The following is a 21,504-nucleotide window of genomic DNA, read 5'->3' on the forward strand; positions in this document are numbered from 1 at the left end:
TGTAGCCAGAGTTGGCGCACACACACACACACATACACACACATGTACTTGTGCACACACGTACAGATGCAACCCCACTGCACACATACACACAGGTGCATATACTAGGAGTACTGGTTAATAATGGCGGATTTTGTAATCAAAGAAAACATAATAATTTCAAGGGAAACATCCCAAGTCCTTTATTCAAAGTAATGTCCATCGCTAGCTACACATTTCCCCATCTTTCAGGTGATTTGTGGGTACCGTCCCAATAGAACTTTTCTTGTTTTGAGGCAAACCATTCAGAGACCCAATGTTCCACTTCTTCGTACGTTTTGAAGTGCTGCTCAGAAAGTGCGTGTGCCATCGATCAGAACAAGTGGTCATCTGAAGGAGCAAGGGCTGGTGAATACGGCGGGTGGGTTCATACTTCCCAGGCAAGATCTCTTAACGTGTCTTTAATTGGTTTTGAATGTGTGATGGTGCGTCATGATGAAGCAAAATTACCTTGCCGTGTCTTCTGGCACATTCTGGTCATTTCACAATCAAAGCGTGGTTCAAATTGATTATTTGTTGTCAGTAGCGATCAGTATTAACGGTTTCACCTGGTTTTAGAAGCTCATAATACACCACACCTTCCTGATCCCACCAAACACAGAGCATTGTCTTCTTTCTGAAGCGATTTGGCCTTGCAGTCGATGTTGATGGTTGACCTGGATCAACCCATGATTTTGTGCCTTTGGGATTCTCAAAATAAATCCACTTTTCATCGCCAGTCACAATTCGATGCAAAAAACACTTTCTTTCATGCCGTTGAAGCAACATTTTACTGATGACTTTTCGGTTTTCCATGTGTCTTTCATTCAGTTGATGTGGCACCCGTTTTCCTTCCTTTAAAATCTTCCCCATTGCTTGTAAATGACCGGAAATTGGTTGCTGAGCAACGTTTAATCTTTCTGCAAGTTGTTTTTGAGTTTGACACGCATCTTCATCCAATAATGCTTGTCATTGTTGGTCTTCAAACTTTTTCAGTTGACCTGGACGTTCTTTGTCTTTCACATCGAAATCATCCCTTGTAAAGCGTTTAAACCGGCGTTCACAAGGATCTTGAGATGGAGCATGTTCACCATACGCTTCCCGAAGTATACGATAACTTTCAGCAGCACTTTTCTTCAAAATAAAGTAATAATTAAAACTTCCCGCAAATGCTCTTGTTTTGGCATGAAATTTGACATTTTTAAGTGTAAAAATGTCTATGATGTTAACACCTTCAGCAAATTTGACACATGAAGTTTTGAAGCTTGCTGTCAATACAACAAAACAGCATACATGTCAAATCGCATATATATCACCATATGTGTGACTCCATCTATTGAAAACCATCCGCATTGGTAACCGGTACACCTAGTACACATGCACTCACTTGCACACACACCCCTGTGGACCTGTGCAGGCCTGAACAGGAGCTCGCCTATTCTTTGCCTGTGCGTGCATCAGGCTCCCGTCCTGCCAGCTCCTGGAGGGGGCACCAGCCTGGCGCGCCTCACTCAGCCCAGGGCAAGCGCAGAGTGGGCCCACGCCATGTTTGAGCGCATGACTGAGGACGGGCAGATGCCCAGGGCAACGGAGCCCCCTGCAAGAAGTGATGAATGGGTTCCACCGAGCGCCCGCATCCAGCCCCGAGGCTGGTATCGCAGGCAAGACACGCCACTGTGCTGGCCTCAGTTTCCCCCTCTGTACATGGGGGACACGGGAACGCCCACCTCACGGGGCTGTGGTGAGGGGTACGTGAAGTTCCACATATCAAGTGCTCTGCTGGGCCGGACACCTGATCCCTGCTGGGGGCGGGACCCCAGGACAGTTGAGGTCACCTGTCACGGGGCGCGGACGGACCATTAAAATCAAAGCCGTGGATTTGCACCCCCGGGGTCACAGCGGCCAGAGTGGGAGCCCCCCAGTGTCCACCGATGAGCGAAGAGAGAAACACATCACCAGCCACAAAGAGGAAGCCACTGACCCCTGCCTCGTGGTGAGCTGTGCTGAGTGAGAGGAGCAGCGACAGGGCGAGCGCTGTGGCCCCACTGGGCGGGGGGTCCCCGAGTCAGGTGGGTGCGGGCGGGGGAGGGGTTTGAGTTTGGGAAGACGGAGAGTCCTGGAGATGGTGGTGGTGATGGCTGCGTGGCAGTGTGACTGTGCCTAACACCGCTTAGCGACAGTTAAGGTGGCAAGTTTCATGTTGTGTGTATTTTACCACAATTTTATCAATGGTGCCAAGTGCTGTCTGCGCCTCGGGCAGCGAAACTCCAGAGCAGAGTAGGGAGGGGCCCGCTGTGTGGGTCAGGGGTCCATGGCCCACGGAATCCCGGGTCACCGGACACAGGGGGCCCGGGGGGGGGGGGGGACCTCACAACAATGCCTCCTCTGACTCATGTCCCCAGGCAGAGGGAAGCGGAGGAAGGAAGGTGCACACATTTTCCAGCTGCGAGGCTAAATTTACACGGCGGGCCTGGGGCAGCCTGTGCTGCAGGCGGAGGGTCGGGTCAGGCCTCGGGCCCCCAGGCTGCCACGCTCCTCTCCGGGGCCACTAGCCCGGAGGGGCCGGCAGGCGCTGGGGGCTTCGGAGGCCTGAGCCTGGGACCCCACGTCCCTTCTGGAATCGCACAGCCGGACAAGTGGCCGAGCACGTGGCTCAGGGGGCAGGGGCAGGAGAGCCAGCAGGACGGCCCCTTGGAGCAGCGCCGGCCCAGCAGGGGTGTGTCCCCAGCATCGCTCACAACAGCCAAAGGCGAGGGCTACCCAGGGCCCATCGACGGAGGGAAGGACAAACGGACCGTGGCCCCTCCACACCGCGGATCACGTGTGCCTGCTACAGCAGGGTCGGGGGGGTGGGGTGGGGGGGCTCAGAGCGCATTGTGCTGACAGATAAGACAGTCACACGGCCACACGCCCCAGGGGGGCATCATAGGAGGCCCCGGGGAGTCAGATCATAGACAGGAAGTAGATGGCGGTGCCGGGGCCCGGAGGGGGGGGGGAGTTATTTAATGGGGACAGAGTGTCACATTTCTGGAGGTGGAAGGGGAGGCGGCCGCACAGCGGTGCGAATGTGACTGATGCCCCGGACCTGGACTTCCTCACTGAGGTCGTTTTATGCTGTGTCTATTTTCCCACAACAAGAAATAACCAGAATAAACTAAAGGGCATTCCCCCCCCCACCCCACCGCAGTGAGGGAGAGAGAACGAGGAAATCAGCCGCGGAAACCCACCCAACAGAATCGCTCGCGGGGCTGATGAATGTGCCGCGAAGCTGAGGCGCTGCGGGCAGACGCCACGGAGGGGGTGGGGGGGTTAGGGAGCGAGGGGTGGGGGGAGCATGCACTGAGCCTGGGAAGGCAGGGTCCAGGACAGGGAGAGGGCCCAGGCCTGCGTCTGTGTGCGGGAGCCGCAGACATTACTTTGTCCACACGCTCACGGGGACCCAGCTTCCCGGACCCTGACCCTGCGGTCGGTGGCGGCCCCATCGTCGGGGACACAGACTGCAGAGCGGCTCCTGAGCCCCAGGGCACCCCGGCCATTCTCCCTGAAGCCAGATCCCGGCCACGAGGCCCCCGTCAGGCGGAGCCGTGGGAAATAGCAGGTTCTATTCCTGGCGCAGCCTCTTTCCCAGAACTGGGACACCCAGGCCGGGCGCTGGGGGGTCTCAGGGCGCCCCGGAGCCTCCCCGAGCCTGCGTCTGGCTGGTCCATGTGGCCCAGAGGCTCCGCCTACGGCCGCTCCAGGCCAGCTCCCCGCCAGCTTGCACTATGGGCACAGGGGCCCCTGGGCCTCATCTCGCTGCCCCAGCATCGCCCTCCCCCCCAGCCCTGGCCCTGCTTGGCTACAGGCCAGATGGTGCCGCTGCCCCTCAGGCCCTGCCCTTCTGATCAAGGGGCCCCTAAGGCAGCTCGGCAGCCCTGGCCAGTGGCTCAGTTGGTTGAGCTTCATCCCCGGCACCGAAAGGTCGCAGTTTGATTCCCAGTCCGGGCACATGCCCGGTTTGGGGCTCGATCCCTGGTGGGGGGCGTGCAGGAGGCAGCGGATGGATGTTTCACTCTCACATCAATGCTTCTCTCTCTCTCTCTCTCCCTCCCCCCTTCCTCTCTCTCTAAAAATCCTATATAGTAAAAGCCTAATATGCTAAGTGTCCAGTCCTCAGGTCGGCTGTTCAACCAATCGAAGTGTAATATGCGAACTATTGCCATTCAACTGCTCACTATGACATGCACTGACCACCAGGGGGCAGACAGTCAACCCGTCAACCAGTCGCTATGACATGCACTGACCACCAGGGGGAAGATGCTCTGACCAGTAGGTTAGTTTGCTGCTGGAGTCCGGCTGATCAGGACTGAGCAAGACGGGCCAGACACACCCTGGGTCCCTCCCGAGGCCCCTCCCCGGCTGGCCAACCTCCCATGTCCCTCTCCGGCCTTGACTGTGCACCACTGGGGTCCCTTTGCCTGAGGGACCCCACCTCCCCCAAGTGCACGAATTTCATGCACCGGGCCTCTAGTCAATAAATAAAACAGCTCCGCAGACATGTAGGGGACAGGGATGGGCCTCAGCACCTGTCTCCCCTCCAGGTCGGCACTGCCTGCCTCTCCCACCTATGGGGACAGACATTAAGCCGGGCTGGCCACACGGCGACACCTATACCCCCACACCTGACTCAGCCTGGAATCGTGCTCCCGGGCCCCACATCCAGCAGAGCGCCCAGGAGTCTGCGCCCTGCAGAGCCAGGCTCCATGCTCCCCTCCCCTCCTCGCCTGCGCAGACGCCGAGATTCGTCGGCTCCTCACGTGGGCACTGAGCTCCTACCATGAGCAAGGCGCCATGCAAGGTGTAGAAGACCCAGCGCACGAGAGGCAGTGGGCTGTGGGGCCCTGCCGCACCCAGCACCTCGCCCAGGGCCACGCCTGGGGCAGGGGCACAGATGATGCTTCTCAAACCCTCCCTCCACTCTCATTTCTGGGGCCCTGCACCTGCTGCTGGATGTCCTCCTCCCACGGCTTTGTCTGGCTAGCACTTACATCGCTGAGGTCACCTCCTTCAGGAAGGCTGCCAGGATTTCTCTCTCTTGGCAGGTTCACTAACCACCTCCTCCGTCCCCGCAGCCTCCTGAGAAGTGCTTGCTCATGGTGTGTTTTCATCACGTACCGTCTGCTTTCCCATTAGTCTGGGAGCTGCTGGAGGGAAGAACTGCGTGCGGCGGGTCACTCCCACACCTGGCCTGTGTGGGCACACTCACATGAAGCCACCGCCTCTGCCCCCGGCCCCGCCTCCCCCCCCCCCCCCCCGTGGGTGCTGGGCTGGTTGCTCCTATGTTAGAGGAGGTGACTGTCCAGGAGACCCAGGATGGGGCCCTGCCTTTGGGGCCAGGGGAGGGTCTTCTGCGAAGGGGGTGTCCTTTCTGGTGTCAGACACCGCGGGGAGAGGCAGCTCCTCTGAGGGGAGGAACTAGGAACTTGGAGGGGGAGGTCCAGGGAGACGCGCCCTCCCTGCAGGGTGGTGGCTAGCAGGCAGGCCGAGGCCCCGGCCGTCCCCCCAAGTCCAGACCAAAGCCTTGCTGAGCTCTCCTACTAGGCCACGGGGTACCCCGGGTCAGGGGAAAAGCGCCAATGTTCCGAGCTGCACCCCTGGGGGTGGGGGGTGAGGGGGCGGAAAGGCCCTCAAGCCCCCAGTTTCCAGCAAGATGTTCTGTGCAAGGTGCCCGCCTGGGCAGCCCCGGGGCCTCTTTTAAGTAAGAAAAGGGAGGTTTCCTGACCAGTCCCTGCAGAATGCTGCCCCCTCCACAGCTCCCAGGTGGTGACATGGTCCTGGCCGCCCCAGGCTGGCCGGCTGGGGAGCAGGAGGCAGGCTCCCTGCAGGCTGAGGTGTGGGGGAGACTCAGTACAAAGAACCAGGTCGGATGGCAGACAGCTGGGCCCGAGCTGACCCATATCAGATGCAGGTTACAGAGGGAGGGAGGGGGGAGGGAGCGAGGGGGGGGGAGGGAGGGAAGGAAGGAGAGAGGGAAGGAGGGAGGGAGGGAAGGAGGGAGGGGGTGGAGGGAGAGGGAAGGGAGGGAGGGAAGGAGGGAGGGAGGGAGGGAGGGAGGGAAGGAGGGAGGGGGTGGAGGGAGAGGGAAGGGAGGGAGGGAGGGAAGGAGGGAGGGAGGGAGGGAGGGAAGGAGGGAAGGAGGGAGGGAGGGAGGGGGTGGAGGGAGGGAGGGAAGGAGGGAGGGGGTGGAGGGAGGGAGGGAAGGAGGGAGGGGGTGGAGGGAGGGAGGGGGGAGGGAGGGAGCTCAGCACCAGGAAGGAGGCTGCCTGAGCTCACCTGCTCCACCGCCCCCGCTGGGTCCTCAGGCAGGTTCCTGGGCGTCACCTGCCCCCGTGACGCCACCTGTCGCACGGGCAGTCACGGGAAGCACCTCGCACGCTGAGAGGCGGCACGAGGGAGGCTGCCCAGCGCCGTCACTCCTCCTGCAGCGCCAGAACCCCCGGACGCACCGTCATCAGGAAAGGGGGAGCGATGCTCCTCGACTCGGAAGAACCAGCGGGGAGACGTGCTCTCGGGGGAGGCGCCTCGGGGTGCTCCCAGAGCAGGCAGGCTGGGCGGAACCCCACCCGCCCCCTCACCAGCCAAGACATCTTGGGCAAGGCACGCCTCCCCCCGTCTTAGTCCGAGCACCCCGGTCTGCACACGGGAAGCAGCGGTCCCCACCCCCCAGGGATGGGTGGCACCGGAGCCGGAGCCGGCACAGCCTCCCTGCCCGCAGACGCCGCCTTGGATGAGGCCAGTCAGTCACTGCCCGGGGCGTGGGTCCGCGCGTGGGGCTGGGCTCCGGCTGCCAGCCACGCCCAGGGAGTATTTAGCTCCGCTGGAGCCCGGCCGGGCACAGGCCTCCAGCTGAGGACACGCGTGCCCTCTGGGACCAGCTCCGAATTCCCCGTCGGCGACCCTGGAACTTGTGCCAGAGCAGGACGTGCTCTGTGTATGACCACAGACTCATTCTCTAAGAGGACACACACGGTGCACGCTACCGTCCTGTACGGCCGCGTGGCAACGCCGCCCACAGCATCGCTCCACGGCGAGCCCACGGCCCCGAACAGGCAACGCCGTGACCTCAGCACGGGCTGCGCCTGTCCCTTCACGTGCAAATGAGTCAGCGGGAAAGAGTAGAACAGCGGCTGGGGCCCTCCCGCATCCGTCGCGCTGCGTTTTCTTCCAGTGTGTGCTCTGCGTGTTTTGTAGAGAAGAAACTGTCTGAAATTCCAGATCCCGTATCTCCCCTTGCCACCAGCATCGACACATTTCACCAGTGCTAATGACCACATAATATTCCATCTCGCATCCTCAGTTCTCCCAGTGTGGCCCGGGGACCCCGGGGATCCCCGAGACCGAATCGGGGGTCAGCCAAGCCAAAAGCATGGTAATAAGAAGACGAAGGTGTCACGTTCCTGGCTCCCTCCCACTCTCTCCCAAGCGCCCGGCGGAGCTGTGTGGGGCCACAGACCGGACACGAGGTTCCGGCTGCTGCGTTAGCCAGAGAGGACGGAGATCTGCAAAGCCGCACGGCCGTGCCCGTCTGGTCCCTGAAAGCACGCCCAGGGCAGCGCAGAGGGCTGTCACGCATCTTAGACCTTTTCCGTTTAACTTGGATGCCGTGAGTGCCAAGGCGTCAGTTAGACCAAAGCTCTGTGGGGCCCTCAATCCGTCTGCGTGGGGCGCATGGGCCCTGGGAGTTTGAGAACCTCTGCCCCACCCCGAGCGGCTTCTGGGCGAGCGGCTCCCGAGCCTTCCCCACCGGATCCCACCAAAGCACAGGGTTCTCCCGAGGGCTCCCAGCCCCCGCCTCGGTGCTCCCTCAAGCGCGCACACGGCTACCCCATCGGCAGCCTGCCGCCGCGTCCATGCGGGTTTGGGAGGTTTGCATTGAGCGGAGAGTAAGGTCTTTATGGCACGATAAGGCATTCTCTGAGACCCTCAGCTATGGGAGAGACCCCAGGGAGAGAGCTGTGGGTCCAGGAAGAGAATGCTGAGGCGCCTGCGGTGCCTGGGACGGCCCTCAAAGATGACCCCGCCCTAGTCCCTGCGACTGGGACCTCAGGCGATTTTTTAAAAGGGGGGGGGTGGTCCTTGCAGATGGGGTTAAATTAAGGAGCTGGAGGCGGGTGCTTGCGGGTTATCCGGTGGCCCTAAATGCCACGCTGAGCGTCTTCCTGGGAGCGAGGGGGGGACTGGACGTGCACCGAGGGGCAGGTGCTGTGCGGACGGCGGAGGTTCGGAGGTGCTGTGCGGTTTGGAGGTGCTGTGCAGACAGCAGAGGTTCGGGGGTGCTGTGCGGCCGGCGGAGGTTCGGAGGTGCTGTGCGGTTTGGAGGTGCTGTGCAGACAGCAGAGGTTCGGGGGTGCTGTGCGGCCGGCGGAGGTTCGGGGGTGCTGTGCGCACGGCGGAGGTTCGGGGGTGCTGGCCTTGAAAGTGGGAGGGATGCAGCCAGGAGCCAAGGGGTGCGGGCAGCCACGGAGCGGGCGAGGCGGGTCAGAGCCTCCCTGAGCCTCTGCGGGCGGGGCATCCCGTGGTGCCGACACCTGACTTCAAGCACCCTCCATGGTGCAGCACCTCCAGGGACGGGGCGACACCCTTGTCCCCCCTCCCCGCCCCCCTCCAAGGGCATCACCAGTTAGAACATCTTCCTGCGCTGGCTGCAACGTGCCTCCTCCAGAACCCCACTGCCCCCGCCCCCCCACAAGGGCTCAGATATGCTCACCCCTCTTAGTTCCCGCACAGGTGTGGGCTGGCCCTGCTGCCGCACAGACCGGGCGGGAGGGAGGTGGGTGCGGGAGGGGGCCAAAGGGGAGGGGAGAGGCAGCGTGGGGCAGAGCCAAGCTCTCCTGCGGCAGCTCCAGGCCATGCGGAGAGGGAACTAGAGGTGGCTGAGAGGGCTGGCAGGGAGAGCTCTCAGCACAGAGTCCGGGGGTCCTCCCCGGGAGACTGCAGAGACTGCTGGGGAGCACTGGCAGCACCATCCTCCCTTGGACCCTCAGCACCCACCAGCACTGCACCCCACACCTGCACCCCGGGAGGCGGGCGGGCCGGCCCCCCGTGCACACAGATCGCATTTCCTGATTTCTGAGCTCGGCGGGACGCGTGGTGGCGGCTGTAACTCTGCACCCACAGCTGCTCCCAGCACCGGGCAGGCCAGGCTCAGTTTCAGATCAGACCCGCAGGGGAGTCCTGCCCGAGGCCCTAAAGGCCCGTGAGCCTCTGGGCTTGAGCAGGGGGCTCCCTCAGAACCGGGGAAAACCAGACTGTGCTGGCCCGGATCCCACACCAGGGGAAGGGGGAGACTGCGCCCCCAGAGCTAGCGTGGACATGGCTCCAGACCCTGCACATGTGGCTGATTCACAACTGCACAGACTTTTGGGGTTCGGGGCACCCTGAGTTAGAGTCCATGACTCGGCGAGAGGTGTGGACGATGTGCAGGGGCTGCTGCCTCAGGCGGGGAACGGGGCTCCCAGCTACAGCATCCGGGTCTCACAGGCAGCGGCCGCCCACCCTGCCACGCCCCCTGGGGTCACCTCCGGGGACACCACCTGCGCCCAAGGGCCGTCACTCGGGAACTGAAGTGAAGCAGCTGCGGGCAGAGGCGGGTCATCTTCATTCATGTGAAACCCGCCGCCAAGGAAGTGGGGCCATGAGGGGGTCCTTGCAAGTCTCCCCTCTCGGAACCCCAGGCCCACTGCAGAGCCACCGGGCCATCAGATCCCGGGGACACTGAGGTCAGGGCACAGGCCTGGGTTGCGGGCTCGATCCCCAGTGTGTGGCGTGCAGGAGGCAGCTGATGAATGATTCTCTCTCTCCCTCCCCTTCCTCTCTGACATCAATAAAATAAATATTACGAAAATAAGAAGATGAGCTGGGGACCACCCCTCACGAAGAAGCATCGTCATGATGCCCAAACGGATCAAGCCTTATCCACCCCAAACTGGCAGCCACGTACGATGAGGAGCCAGGCAGTCACCCTGGCAGCGGCTAACAGAGGGGGGACGGACAGTGTGCGCCCCACTAGGGAGACATGTGTCTGGGCAAATGGGGGTTCAAACCGAACGCCGCCCTTTACCAGTGGGGTTATGGGACGCCAGGCCACCCACAGGCCCTCCTGGGCATTCACGGCCCCATTTGCATTGGGGACGCCCCCGCGGCCCCGAGAAGTGCCATCGGACCTCACTCAGGAGCGCCTGGCCGGCGGGCGCGGGGCCCCGGGGAGCGCCCCAGGCACGGCTGCCGGGACACCGAAGCAGGTGCTGTGACACCCTAGAGACTGACCTCACCCTGGAGACCGACCTCACCCTGGAGACTGACCTCGCGGCGATGGAAACGTCCGGTAAACAGAGACGCGCATCAGGGGGTGCTGCCCTGCGGCTGGCTCCTGGCTCCTGGTCCCCGGGCCGCTCGCAAGACCACGTCATCCTCAGGAGAAAGCACAAGCCGCCATCTGACGCCCAGGTTCCCTGCCTGCACCTGCCTTTAAGCCCCCCCTCCGCCCACCCCCCCCCCGGCAGGCTCAGCCCTCGGCCCCCTGGTCCCTATGGACTCCCGGAAGGCGGCACTGGAAGCTCAGAGAAGCCCAACAATCCACGGGGCTGGCAGGTGGCAGAGCTGGGATTGGAGCCCAAGAGACTCCAACTCAGGGGAGGCCTTGCCACGTCCTGCCGAGGCGGGGAGCGGGGAGCCCTGGGTCCGTGCAGGGGAGGGGTCCGGGGTCCGGGGTCCGGCTCCCAGCCAGCAGCCCAGAGCCCCGGCAGCTGGCCTGGCCTGAGGACCAGAGGCAGGACACACACCTCCACAGCTGGACCCTCCCCCCTCCTGTCACCGCCACGTCCCCTGGCCCTCACAGCTCTCCTGCCCTCACAGCTCTCCCGAGACCCAGATGATGCTCTGGAGCAGGAGTGGGGGACGTCCGGCCCCAGGGCCTATAAGGCCCGTGGAATCACGTGGTCTGGCCCCGCCAAGGCATCGGGGGTGAGTTCATGAAATGTTTGACCAAATACCGCAGGCTGATTTCTAGTGGCTAATTTTGTATGGCCCAGGAATGATGTTATAAATATCCAAACGGCCCTTGGCAGGAAAAGGGTTCCCCAGCCCTGCCCTGGAGGGTCAGGGGTCCGACAGGCGACTTCTCCATAGCGAGGGTCACACCCACTTTCCTGGGACAGTAAGACCGGACTTTCCCACCTTCACCAAACTCAGAACTTGATGGCAGAAAATGCGTCATCTGCCCCCACACTACCTCATCGGCGGAAACCAGAGTCAAAGGGTCCTGGGTGGCCGCTTAGGGGTTACGAAGTGCCCCAGTTCTGAGCTCGGGGTGCCCAGGCTGAGCTGAGCAGGCCGGGGTTCCTGGGCCACCACCGGCCCTTTCAGAGGCGACGACGTCTGGTGACTTTCTGGGTCCGGATGCCCTGTCTTCTGCGGTGGCACCGACGTCAGATGGAGCCTCAGGGGAGCCGGCACCAGCGCCACCACCGGGAGATGCTCCCGGGTGCTGTCTCCTGGGAGCCCTCCACGCCCAGCCAGGGGGCCTCTCCCCGAGCCCCGGTTCCACAGCACAGCGCGCTCGCCGGAGACCGGGAAGCCATGGTTTCTCCTCTCACCTGATTCTCGTGGCGACAGGGAAGCAGGACAATGCGGGGAAGTCACGGAACCGGGAAAGACGCAGATGGGAAGGCGGCTCGCCCTGCCCTTCACCGGGGGCCTCGCTGCGTGGGCGTCGCCTCCTAGGCTCTGCGCCTCCGCGGGGGTCAGAGTGCACTTCTGGAGAGCGCAGGTCATGGGTGACGTGCACTGTCTGTGCTCGCTGTTTTCTAAATGTAACGTTTCTGAAGCACTTTCTCCCGGCGTTAAACTCCCCACCGCGGGCATGTAGCCAACGTTTGTCGACGGAACGAATGATCACATGCCTACGACCCCCTCGCTGCCTCCACCTTGAGGCGGCTCCGACTGTCATCCATGACGCTCACAGGGACACGTGGTGGCTGCATCCCTGCCCGCACTGGGGTTAGGGAAGGACGTGCCTCTCTGTTCCACATACGGGGACCTGCGCCAGCCAACGTGGGGACAGGGCTCGGTCTGGCTCTGCCACCCACGCTCCTCGGCCCCCCCGGACCGTGGTTTTCCTTCTCCAGGCCTCGGTGTCCCCCCAGCATCCTCCAGGTCCCCTCCAGCTCTGCAGTGCTAACACAGCAGCCAGGCAGCTACCCAGGTCCTCCACCTGGCCCTGCACCCCTGTCCTGGGCTGAATCTTTTCCCTCCTCCCACCCCCCCAATCCAGATGTTAAAGTCCTAGCCCCAGGACCTGGGGATGCGACTGCATTTGGAGAGAAGACCTCTGCGGAGGTAATTAAGGCAAATGAGGTCATAGCAATGGGCCCTCATCCAGTCTGCCTGGTGTCCTTATAAGAAGAGGCAATTAGGACATAGACATACGCAGAGGAGGACCCCGTGGGGACACAGGGAGGAGATGGCCGTCTACGCGCCAGGGAGAGGCCTCGGGAGGAACCAACCACCCTCCTGACGCCTTGGTCCTGGACCCCCAGCCTCCAGGACGGGGACAGAATCAACTCCATGGCTTCAGCCCCCGGCTTCCCACAGCCCTGGCAGGACAGCACCGCCCTCGCACGAACCTCTGACCCGGGGGACCCTGCCTCCCGGAGCCGCAGCCGCCCAGGGAGGTCACAGGGTCAGAGGACGCACGGGTCTCGCTCAGGGTGCCCCGGGCGGCAGAGCTGACACAGGAGCCCCTCCCGGCTCGGGTTCTTTCCTGAGCCCCACGTGGACCCGCTGTGACCCCATGGGTTGCGATGCTAGGAAGCCACTGTCACACTTGCCATCTCATCATCTACTGGGGCCCCACCCCCTGTGGGCTGGCCCTGCAGGCAGAGCTCAGGGCATTCCCTCTCTCCGATGGGGAAACTGAGGCAAGGGGAGCCCCCAGCTAGTGCGCTGGCCTGGGATCCGACGGGTGCCCAGTGCCATCCCCTACCAGGTCCCCAGCCCCTCGAAGGCGGCGGGGCAACAGAACAAGTGGGCGCCTGCATGGGCCTCCGGGCCACCTCATTATCCAACCGGGAGAGACGCTCCCGCAGCCCCAGGGGCTCCGAGGCGAGGGGAGGCGCACAGGCTGCCTCGGGTGTACACCACCCGGCCCTCCTCCGGGCAGCTGGAGCCTGGACCACGTGACGCCTCCACACACCTGCTGGCGCCGGGCTCTGGAGGCTCGGGCTGATGCCAGCCTCCCGTGGGGCGGGCGGGCGGCCGGGGGACCTGGCCCTGCTGAGGACGGAAGCCCTGCCCTGCCCCATGTGCACAGTGGCCAGACACCAGAGCCCGGTGCGGGCACAGGGGCGTGCGGTGGGAACTACAGCTGTGCAGAGGGGCTGGGGCGGGGCTGGGGCTCGAGGGACGATGGACCCGGCCCGAAGCGCTGGACCAGCTCAGGAGGACGGGGGTGAACTCCACCACGGCAATGTCCGGCACAAGCTATTAAGAACCTACTCTGTGCGGGTAGCCAGCGATGCTGCTTCTATACAACAGGAAGCCATGCTTGGGTGGGGGCCGAGACCACCAGGTGGGCAGGATGGTTCAAACCCCGCCCCTTGCTCTTTCCATCCTCCACCCCCATGGCCCCGCATGCCCACATACCCCTCTTCCAGGACTACCGCCAATGGGGGGGGGGGGGGCAGGGCGTCCTTCAGAGCTCCCTCTGATTACTGGAGGGTGGGAGGTATCAATTACGGTCTCAGGAAGCCCCAAATTACCTGCGCGCCCTGCCATTACCCGGCCTCCCAGTCAGATGAATGTGCCCGGAGGCCCGCCCGTCTGGGGCTGCCCTGTCCCCAGGCCATTTCCGAAGGCCTCTTCCAGAGAATGCAGCCTCCCCCACCCGCCACCTGCTCTCGGCCCCTCTCCCATCGCCCACAGCCTGCCATCCCTCCTGCCTGGGCTGGGAGGGGGCGGCACCGCTCCAGGAGGGAGGGCTCCCTGGAGACACAATCCCCCCAGGCCGACCCCTCCTCCCCCACCCCCACCCCCACCCCCACCCCGGGAAGCAGCTGTCCCCATGGGTGTTGGCAGCAGGGCCAAGGGCCACACTGCAGGCTGTGGAGAGGCAGGAAGCGCGGGTTCGAGTCCCCACCCCGCTGTGGGAACTGCGCAAGTGACTCAAGCGCACAGGTCTCCGTCCCACCCTGAAAAATAGGGTGACGGCCCCTCCCCGCCAGGGAGTGTAAGGCAAGACCTCCGCCCAGGGCCGGGCCCCAGGAGGCTGTCAAAACCCGGACTCTCAGGCCATGATCCAGACGCCCCCGCCAAGGCCCCCAGCTCGCGGTCTCAGTTTCCCCAAGCCCTTGGCGCAGCTGGCCTGTGGCGACGAGGGATTTTCCAGCGCCGCACAGAGGCCGTGCGTGCGATCCGGAGGGTGCGGCGCAGGAGGCAGCCGTGGGGATGCGCAGGGGTGAGGCGACAGACTGCCAGCAGAGATAAGGGCGAGTCGCAAACACCTGCAGGCTCCGTGCCCCAAATCTGCCCTGGGCGAGAGCAGGGCACCGGGGAAAGGCCTGATGCCCTCCACCCAGGACCTAGGCGCGGCGGGAACCGCGCCAGGGCGGCGCCCCCTGCCGCAGAGCCCCCCGTGTCGTCGTCACGGCTCTCCGCGCCAGGGTCTGCGGCGGCCCCGCGTCTCTCCGGGATCCCGGCCGCCTCCTGCACCTGCGGCGACCCCGGACCCCAACGAGAAGCGGCGGAGCGGTGCCTTCCAGACAGCGCAGCGCAGCCACCAGCCCGTGCGCAGGAAAGGCTCACCAGCCCGCGCGGCAGAGCTACGTGCCCGGGGCGCAGGAACAGAGAGGGGACTGCGCGCCGGGCCCTGGGGACCGAAAGACCCTGGAGCAAAAGTTGGGTGGCACGGCTCGGCGACGTGCCCCGGGCTGCAGGTGCAGCTCCCCCGCCCTCTCTGCGCCGCGACCCAGCTCGGGAAAGCGCACGCCACGGTCCCCACACTCACCCGCACTCATCTCGGCGGCAGCTCCAAGCCGGGCCCTGCTGGCGCCGCTGCAGCCCGGCGCTCCAGCCCGCAGGTGCGGCGCCTGGCGGCGCGACGACCCACCGCCCGCGGGTCAGCGGCTGCGCGCACAGCGGCGCCTGCCCGCAGCCTCGCCGCAGACCCTGGGCGCGCCGGCCCCGCCCCGTCGGTCCCGCCCCGTCGGCCCCGCCCCCTGGTTGTCCCGCCCCGTCCCGCCCCACCCCCGTCGCGTCGCGGGCGGGGCGCACCCTGGGAAGTGTAGGCGCCGCACCCCCATCATTCCGCCTTCACATCCCAGCCATCTCCCGGATGGACTACAAGTCCCGGCAGGCCGCGCGCCTAGAGCATGCGCAAAGAGGAGACGCCGATGCGGCCTGCAGCCACTTGAGTGTCTCTGCGGAGCTGTCACCGTTGCCTGGCTGTCTGCCTGGCTGGCGCCAGCTGTTGGCAGCCCGGGAATGCCGAGGAGGACACCCGAGGGGAAAGCGAACTTGGTGCAGCTCTTGAGTCCTGGAGCTGCAAAGGGCCTTGAATACCTACTGGGTCCACCCCCTCCTACCCGTTTACAGCGGGGGAAACTGAGGCGGCGGCGGCAGGGCAGGATTTGCCCATTTCCCCGCGAGGCTTGAACAGGCTGTGATTCCGGCGCAGCGCTCCTGACTCCAGGTCTAGGGCCGCACACCCCAGGCTCCTGGCACGCTGCACCTGCGGGTGCCTGGTCTGGCTGGGGCTGCTCTGGGGAGGGGCGACCCCAGGACAGGACGGGCCCCAGACTCCCTCAGTGACCGATTGCCCTCTGTGACGTCAGGCGCCCAGCACAGGCCATGGGTACAGGAGAGAGAGGGTGGGAACAGGTGCACCCACCGGCGCCTTGTACTAAGGAAAGGGCTGCAGGGGGTACAGAGGGCCTGGACGGGACCAGCATTCAGGAGGCAGAATCTCTGGGACCTGGCACTGCAGAAGCGGGGCCAGGGCTGCTTGGATGCGGTCAGCAAGGGCGGAGGGCAGGCCACGGAGACTGTGGACCCTGAATGGAATGCTGAGGCAGGAGATGTTTTCCTCTGGCCTCATGACTCCTGGAGAGAGCTGGAGTCCTGCAGAGCCAGCCATGGTCAAGGCCAGTCGGCCCCAGCCCCACACACCCTGAAACCCGGAGGCCCGCTGGGTGGCTGGCTGGCAGCTGCAGGGCCCCGGGGCCTGCCCGCCGGGGCCTTTTGCCCAGAACACGTGTGACGGGATGGAAGGAGCACCCTTCCCCTGATCTGTGGACTGGCGCGCTGCTTGTTCTCTAACCTGGCCCGGAGGACAGCCATGGCAGAGCACCTGGGCCCCAGGTTCGATCCTGGTCGAGGGCATGTACCTTGGTTGTGGGCTCGATCCCCAGTGGGGAGCATGCAGGAGGCAGCTGATGGATGTTTCTCTCTCATCAGTGTTTCTAAGTCTCTATCCCTCTCCCTTCCTTTCTGTAAAAAGTCAATATATATATATATATGAAAATATATGCTTTCACGAACACCTTTAAATATATAAAACCACCTGCTTTATTTAAAAGCACAGTTGTGCCCTAACCGGGTTGGCTCAGTGGATAGAGCATCGGCCTGAGGACTGAAGGGTCCCAGGTTCGACTCCGGTCAAGGGCACATGCCCGGGTTGCAGTCTCAATCCCCAGTGTGCGGTGTGCAGGAGGCAGCCGGTCAGTGATTCTCTCTCATCATTGATGCTTCTATCTCTCTCTCCCTCTCCCTGAAATCAACAAAAGGAAAAGGAAAGAAAAGAAAAGGAAAGGAAAGAAAAGAAACTGCACCGGATGCCTAGAGCCAAGCCCGTTCAGCAATCACAAGCAGGGACCTTTCTGTGCCAGAGAACCTCCATCATCGTCGCCATCATCATCATCATCCCCTTTTAGAGCAGCATCAACTGAGGCCTTTACCCACATGCACACCGTTGCCTAGTGGAGCTGCTAGGCTGCACAGCCAGGCCTTCGGAAGAGAGAGCCTGTGGTCCCTCCTGGTTCTGTTGTCACCTCCACGGGCGAGAGGCCTGGGCAGGAGGTGAGGCGCACAGCCCAGAGGGACCCAAACCTCACCTCTGCCCCGGGGAATGCCCCTCCCTCACCTGCAGACTCACCCCCACCCTCCGGACTGTGCTGCAGATCCCCCAGTGGGAGGAGCTCCCTGACCCCCAGCTAAACCAGGGCCACCTCTGCTCCCCGAGGCCTTTCATGGTCACATCACGCCATCATCTTGCCAGTTGTCTCTGTCCTGGCTCCCTCGCCAGATGTCAGGTCTCTTAGGGGGGCGGGGTCCACCTCATGATGGGGTCTCCAGAACATTCTGGGGGCTCCAGGCATCCCGGGGGCTCCAGCACCTGTGGGATCAGCATGCCTTCCAGGGGTTTGGCCTTCCCTGACACCCCTCACTCAGCAAACGGAAGGGAAAGCGGTCGCTCCCTGAGCCCCTCCCACCATTCCTGCCCCTGCCTGTCTGCTGGGCCTCCCTCAGGCTGCTCTGCATGGAAAGCACGGTGGCCGCCCACCCGGCCTCACGCAGAGAAGCGTCGCCCCCCAAACCCAGCTGCGCAGAAAGCCTGCGGCCGCAGGTGCTCGGTGGCCGGGAAGCCGCAGCGTCCGTCCGGGGCCTGGGTAGCCCAGGGCACCTCCGCGCGTTCTCTCGCCAAACTGCAGGTCTCTCTGTCCTTCTGCGCCTCCAGAGCCAGCCCAGAAATTGATTGACTTCACGGCCAAGTGGAGAGCAAATGAAATATGATTTCATTGTGGGATCTTTCCAGCCGCTCAATAATTTAAACCCTGCCACGCGAAACCAGGAGTAAAAATAACATGTGACTCACATTCAGAGCCTCACTCTCTCCACCAGCCGGCCACACAGCAGGATCCCCGCCGATTCAGGCCCAACCTCCCGTCACACACCTGCAGGTCACCTGGTCCTCCCCGCCACGGAGGGCACCTGGGCCGGTGGGGCTTACACGCACGTTGATTCCCTAGCAGCCGGGTCTCTCCCATCGTTCACCTGCCCAGGTAGCTCTGAGGACTTGGCGGCATTTGGTCATCACAGGAAATCGCGAGATGGTTCTGACCGGGACTCTCTTGCATCTTGGCTGGTGCTCAAAAGCCATTCCTGTCATTCAACTCTGCGCCCAGGCACAGAGACAGACAAGGAGAGGCAGGTCGGGCGGGGCGGGGGGAGGGGGAGAGAGAGAGAGGGATGGGGAGTGGAAGCTCGGTGGTGAGTGCCGTCTGCATACCAGACCCCTGCTGGGAACCAGAGGCGGAGCGCTGGCCGGCGCCCTCCCCTCTGAGGGTCCACAGCGCCATGTGGACCCGTTTCCTGGGGCCGTGGATCAGAACAACAGGAAATTGTTCTCTCGCTGTCCTGGAGGCCCGGGGGCGTCTGGAATTCAGGTATTGGGGGCGGGGCACTCCTGACAGCTCTGGGGAAGATGGGTCATGAGCCTCACCTGGGCACCCCACCGTTTCCCCGCCCCCCTCGCCTCTCAGCACTCTGAGGAGGTGACGAGAGTACCACCTGCTCTTGCAGACCAGCAGCCTCACTGCATCCCTAGCTCTGTGGGCGCAAAGGGGCGCACACTCCACCTCACAGGCTCGGGAGGCCGCAGGGCAGGCCTGACACACCAGAGCCGGAGAGAACACCCAGGGTGGTCTGACGCCAAATTCCTAACTAAAAGCATCGGTGAGGATCTGTAGTCCTGTGCCCTGAGATAACACACCTCTGACATGGCCTGTTGTCTTGTGAACCTAACAGAAGGTTCCTTTGAAACAGCAGCGTAATCTTCCCAAACCCCTGGAAGGCACAGCCCCTGCACCAGAGCGGGGACCACGCTGTCCGCTTGCCGCTCACACCACCTCCGGTTCTGTACATGCTAACCATGCCGTACCCTCCTCCGGTTCTGTACATGCTAACCGTGCCGCACCCTCCTCCGGTTCTGTACATGCTAACCGTGCCGTACCCTCCTCCGGTTCTGTACATGCTAACCGTGCCGTACCCTCCTCCGGTTCTGTACATGCTAACCGTGCCGTACCCTCCTCCGGTTCTGTACATGCTAACCGTGCCGTACCCTCCTCCGGTTCTGTACATGCTAACCGTGCCGTACCCTCCTCCGGTTCTGTACATGCTAACCGTGCCGCTCACACCACCTCCGGTTCTGTACATGCTAACCGTGCTGCACCCTCCTCCGGTTCTGTACATGCTAACCGTGCCGTACCCTCCTCTGGTTCTGTACATGCTAACCGTGCCGTACCCTCCTCCGGTTCTGTACATGCTAACCGTGCCGCTCACACCACCTCCGGTTCTGTACATGCTAACCGTGCTGCACCCTCCTCCGGTTCTGTACATGCTAACCGTGCCGTACCCTCCTCCGGTTCTGTACATGCTAACCGTGCCGTACCCTCCTCCGGTTCTGTACATGCTAACCGTGCCGTACCCTCCTCCGGTTCTGTACATGCTAACCGTGCCGTACCCTCCTCCGGTTCTGTACATGCTAACCGTGCCGTACCCTCCTCCAGTTCTGTACATGCTAACCGTGCTGTACCCTCCTCCGGTTCTGTACATGCTAACCGTGCTGTACCCTCCTCCGGTTCTGTACATGCTAACCGTGCCGTACCCTCCTCCGGTTCTGTACATGCTAACCGTGCCGTACCCTCCTCCGGTTCTGTACATGCTAACCGTGCAGTACCCTCCTCCGGTTCTGTACATGCTAACCGTGCTGCACCATCTGACAGAGAAGAAGGGCCTGAGTCTCCAACCGCAGAGGTTTCCTTCTTGGCTTCTCCCGCCCTTAACCACCACCCGTTGGAGTCCTGTGCCCCCTCCGTCCCCTCCTTTGATTCTAACGGTAAAAGAAGCTGCAAAGCCGCCGCCGTCCTCCGGGCACGTGTCCCCGGCCGAGAGCTGCTTCGGGCAGCTGCCCTCAGTTCGCCTCAGTGAGCCGTGAGACTTCTCGGGCTGCGTGCTCTCGTGGGCAAGGCTGTCACCTGGTTAAGAATCGAGGGTCCAGCCTGCGGGGATAGCCGGGGACCTGGGGACCTGGTCACCACCCCGGGCAAGCCTCGTCCCTCTGGTCCGCGGAGGGGGTGGCTAAGGACCGCGTCCTCCAGGCACTCCCACCAAGGTCACTCAGAAAGGTCTTACCTCTGGGGACCCTAGGAAGCCCAACACTGTGCTTGTGGGCAATCTTCCTGCTCCCCACTAGAGGGCAGTGGTGGGCGGAGCCTCTCCTCCAGGTGCTGGCGGAGCAGCGGGGAACTGGGACCTGCAGGGAGCGATCCTGACTCCTGGGTCTGGGGAGGGCAGCAGAGGCCCAGCGGGGAGAGACTCGCTCAAGGTCACCCAGGCAAAGAACTGACACCCCTCCCCGCTCCTGGGGCTCTTCACAAGGGGGCTTGGGTGGGGGTCAGGGACAAACCCTAATAAATCGAACACTGCGGGCAGAGGCCCCAGGAGCCCGGATCTTGAGGACAGGTTCCCGGTGTGGCCCTCCTTGGAAGGGCAGCACTTCCGTTTATAACCTTGCACCCAAAGATGGCTTTCATCATCACACAGTCACAGCTGCCAAACAGGACCATCCGATTATAACCATGATTACAACCTGATACACGTGGAAATACACGGAAATGCAGGAGCAGCAAGCACTGACCACCTCAGCGCATTGGCCAGAGGACCAGGGTAGGCGCTCTGCAGTCCTCTGTCCAGTTTCTGTTCTCTGAAGTGCCCTCCCTCCCTCCCTCCTCCCCTGTCTCCCTCCCTCCCTTCCTCCCTTCCTTCCTTCCTTCCCTTTTATTGATTTCAAAGAGGCAGGAAGAGGGAGAGAGAGAGAAACATCCATGATGAGAGAGAATCATGGATCGGCTCCTGCATGCCCCCACCAAGGATGGAGCCCGCAACCCTGGCATGTGCCCTGACCGGGAATGGAACCCTGACCTCCTGGTTCATAGGTCGGCGCTCAACCACTGAGCCCGGCCGGGCTGCAGTGCATTTTGAAAAGCAAACGCGGGCTGCAGCCATCGTGATGTCTTGGAACCCGTCCTCCCTCGGCCTTGGAGGAGAGGAGGACGTTACCCGCTCCTGTGTGCGGCCACCAGCGTCAGTCCTTGTCAGAAATCCCTCCGCCCCTGGCCGGGTGGCCCGGGGCCTGCATGGGGTCCCCCTGCCCCTGTGACCAGTTCGGGACCAAGTTCAAGTCCTTGGGGTGTTGCTCAACCTCCTTTTCAAATGTCAGGCTGCTGGTGGGCCCTGCCTGTCCCGCCCAGCCCGCAGGCCACGGCCTCGTCCCCTCTTCCTTGCCCTGCTCCGGTCTCCTCTGGTCACTTGTCCCAGAAGAGACAGACCAAGCCCATCCACTTCTTTTATTTCACTTTGTTGATGTGAGAGAGGGGTTGACTTGCTGTTGCACTT

General features: G+C 62.8%; 1 protein-coding gene across 3 annotated transcripts in view; it reads right to left on the reverse strand.

Moving 5' to 3' along the window:
* Positions 1-15,214, reverse strand: part of ABLIM2 (actin binding LIM protein family member 2) — a 102,421-nt gene extending 87,207 nt beyond the window's left edge. For 2 of the 3 annotated variants that reach the window (XM_080682804.1, XM_080682803.1), the window contains exon 1: positions 15,059-15,200. In XM_080682804.1, coding sequence (XP_080538930.1) covers positions 15,059-15,068 — 10 coding nt within the window. In that variant the 5' untranslated portion in view covers positions 15,069-15,200. Of the gene's footprint in view, positions 1-15,058 lie in introns of all 3 variants that reach the window. The other variant, XM_080682802.1, reaches the window with a different exon arrangement.
* Between the last annotated feature and the right edge of the window lie 6,290 nt (positions 15,215-21,504).

This window comes from Plecotus auritus, assembly GCF_963455305.1.
Source record: "Plecotus auritus genome assembly, chromosome: 1".
NCBI lineage: Eukaryota > Metazoa > Chordata > Mammalia > Chiroptera > Vespertilionidae > Plecotus > Plecotus auritus.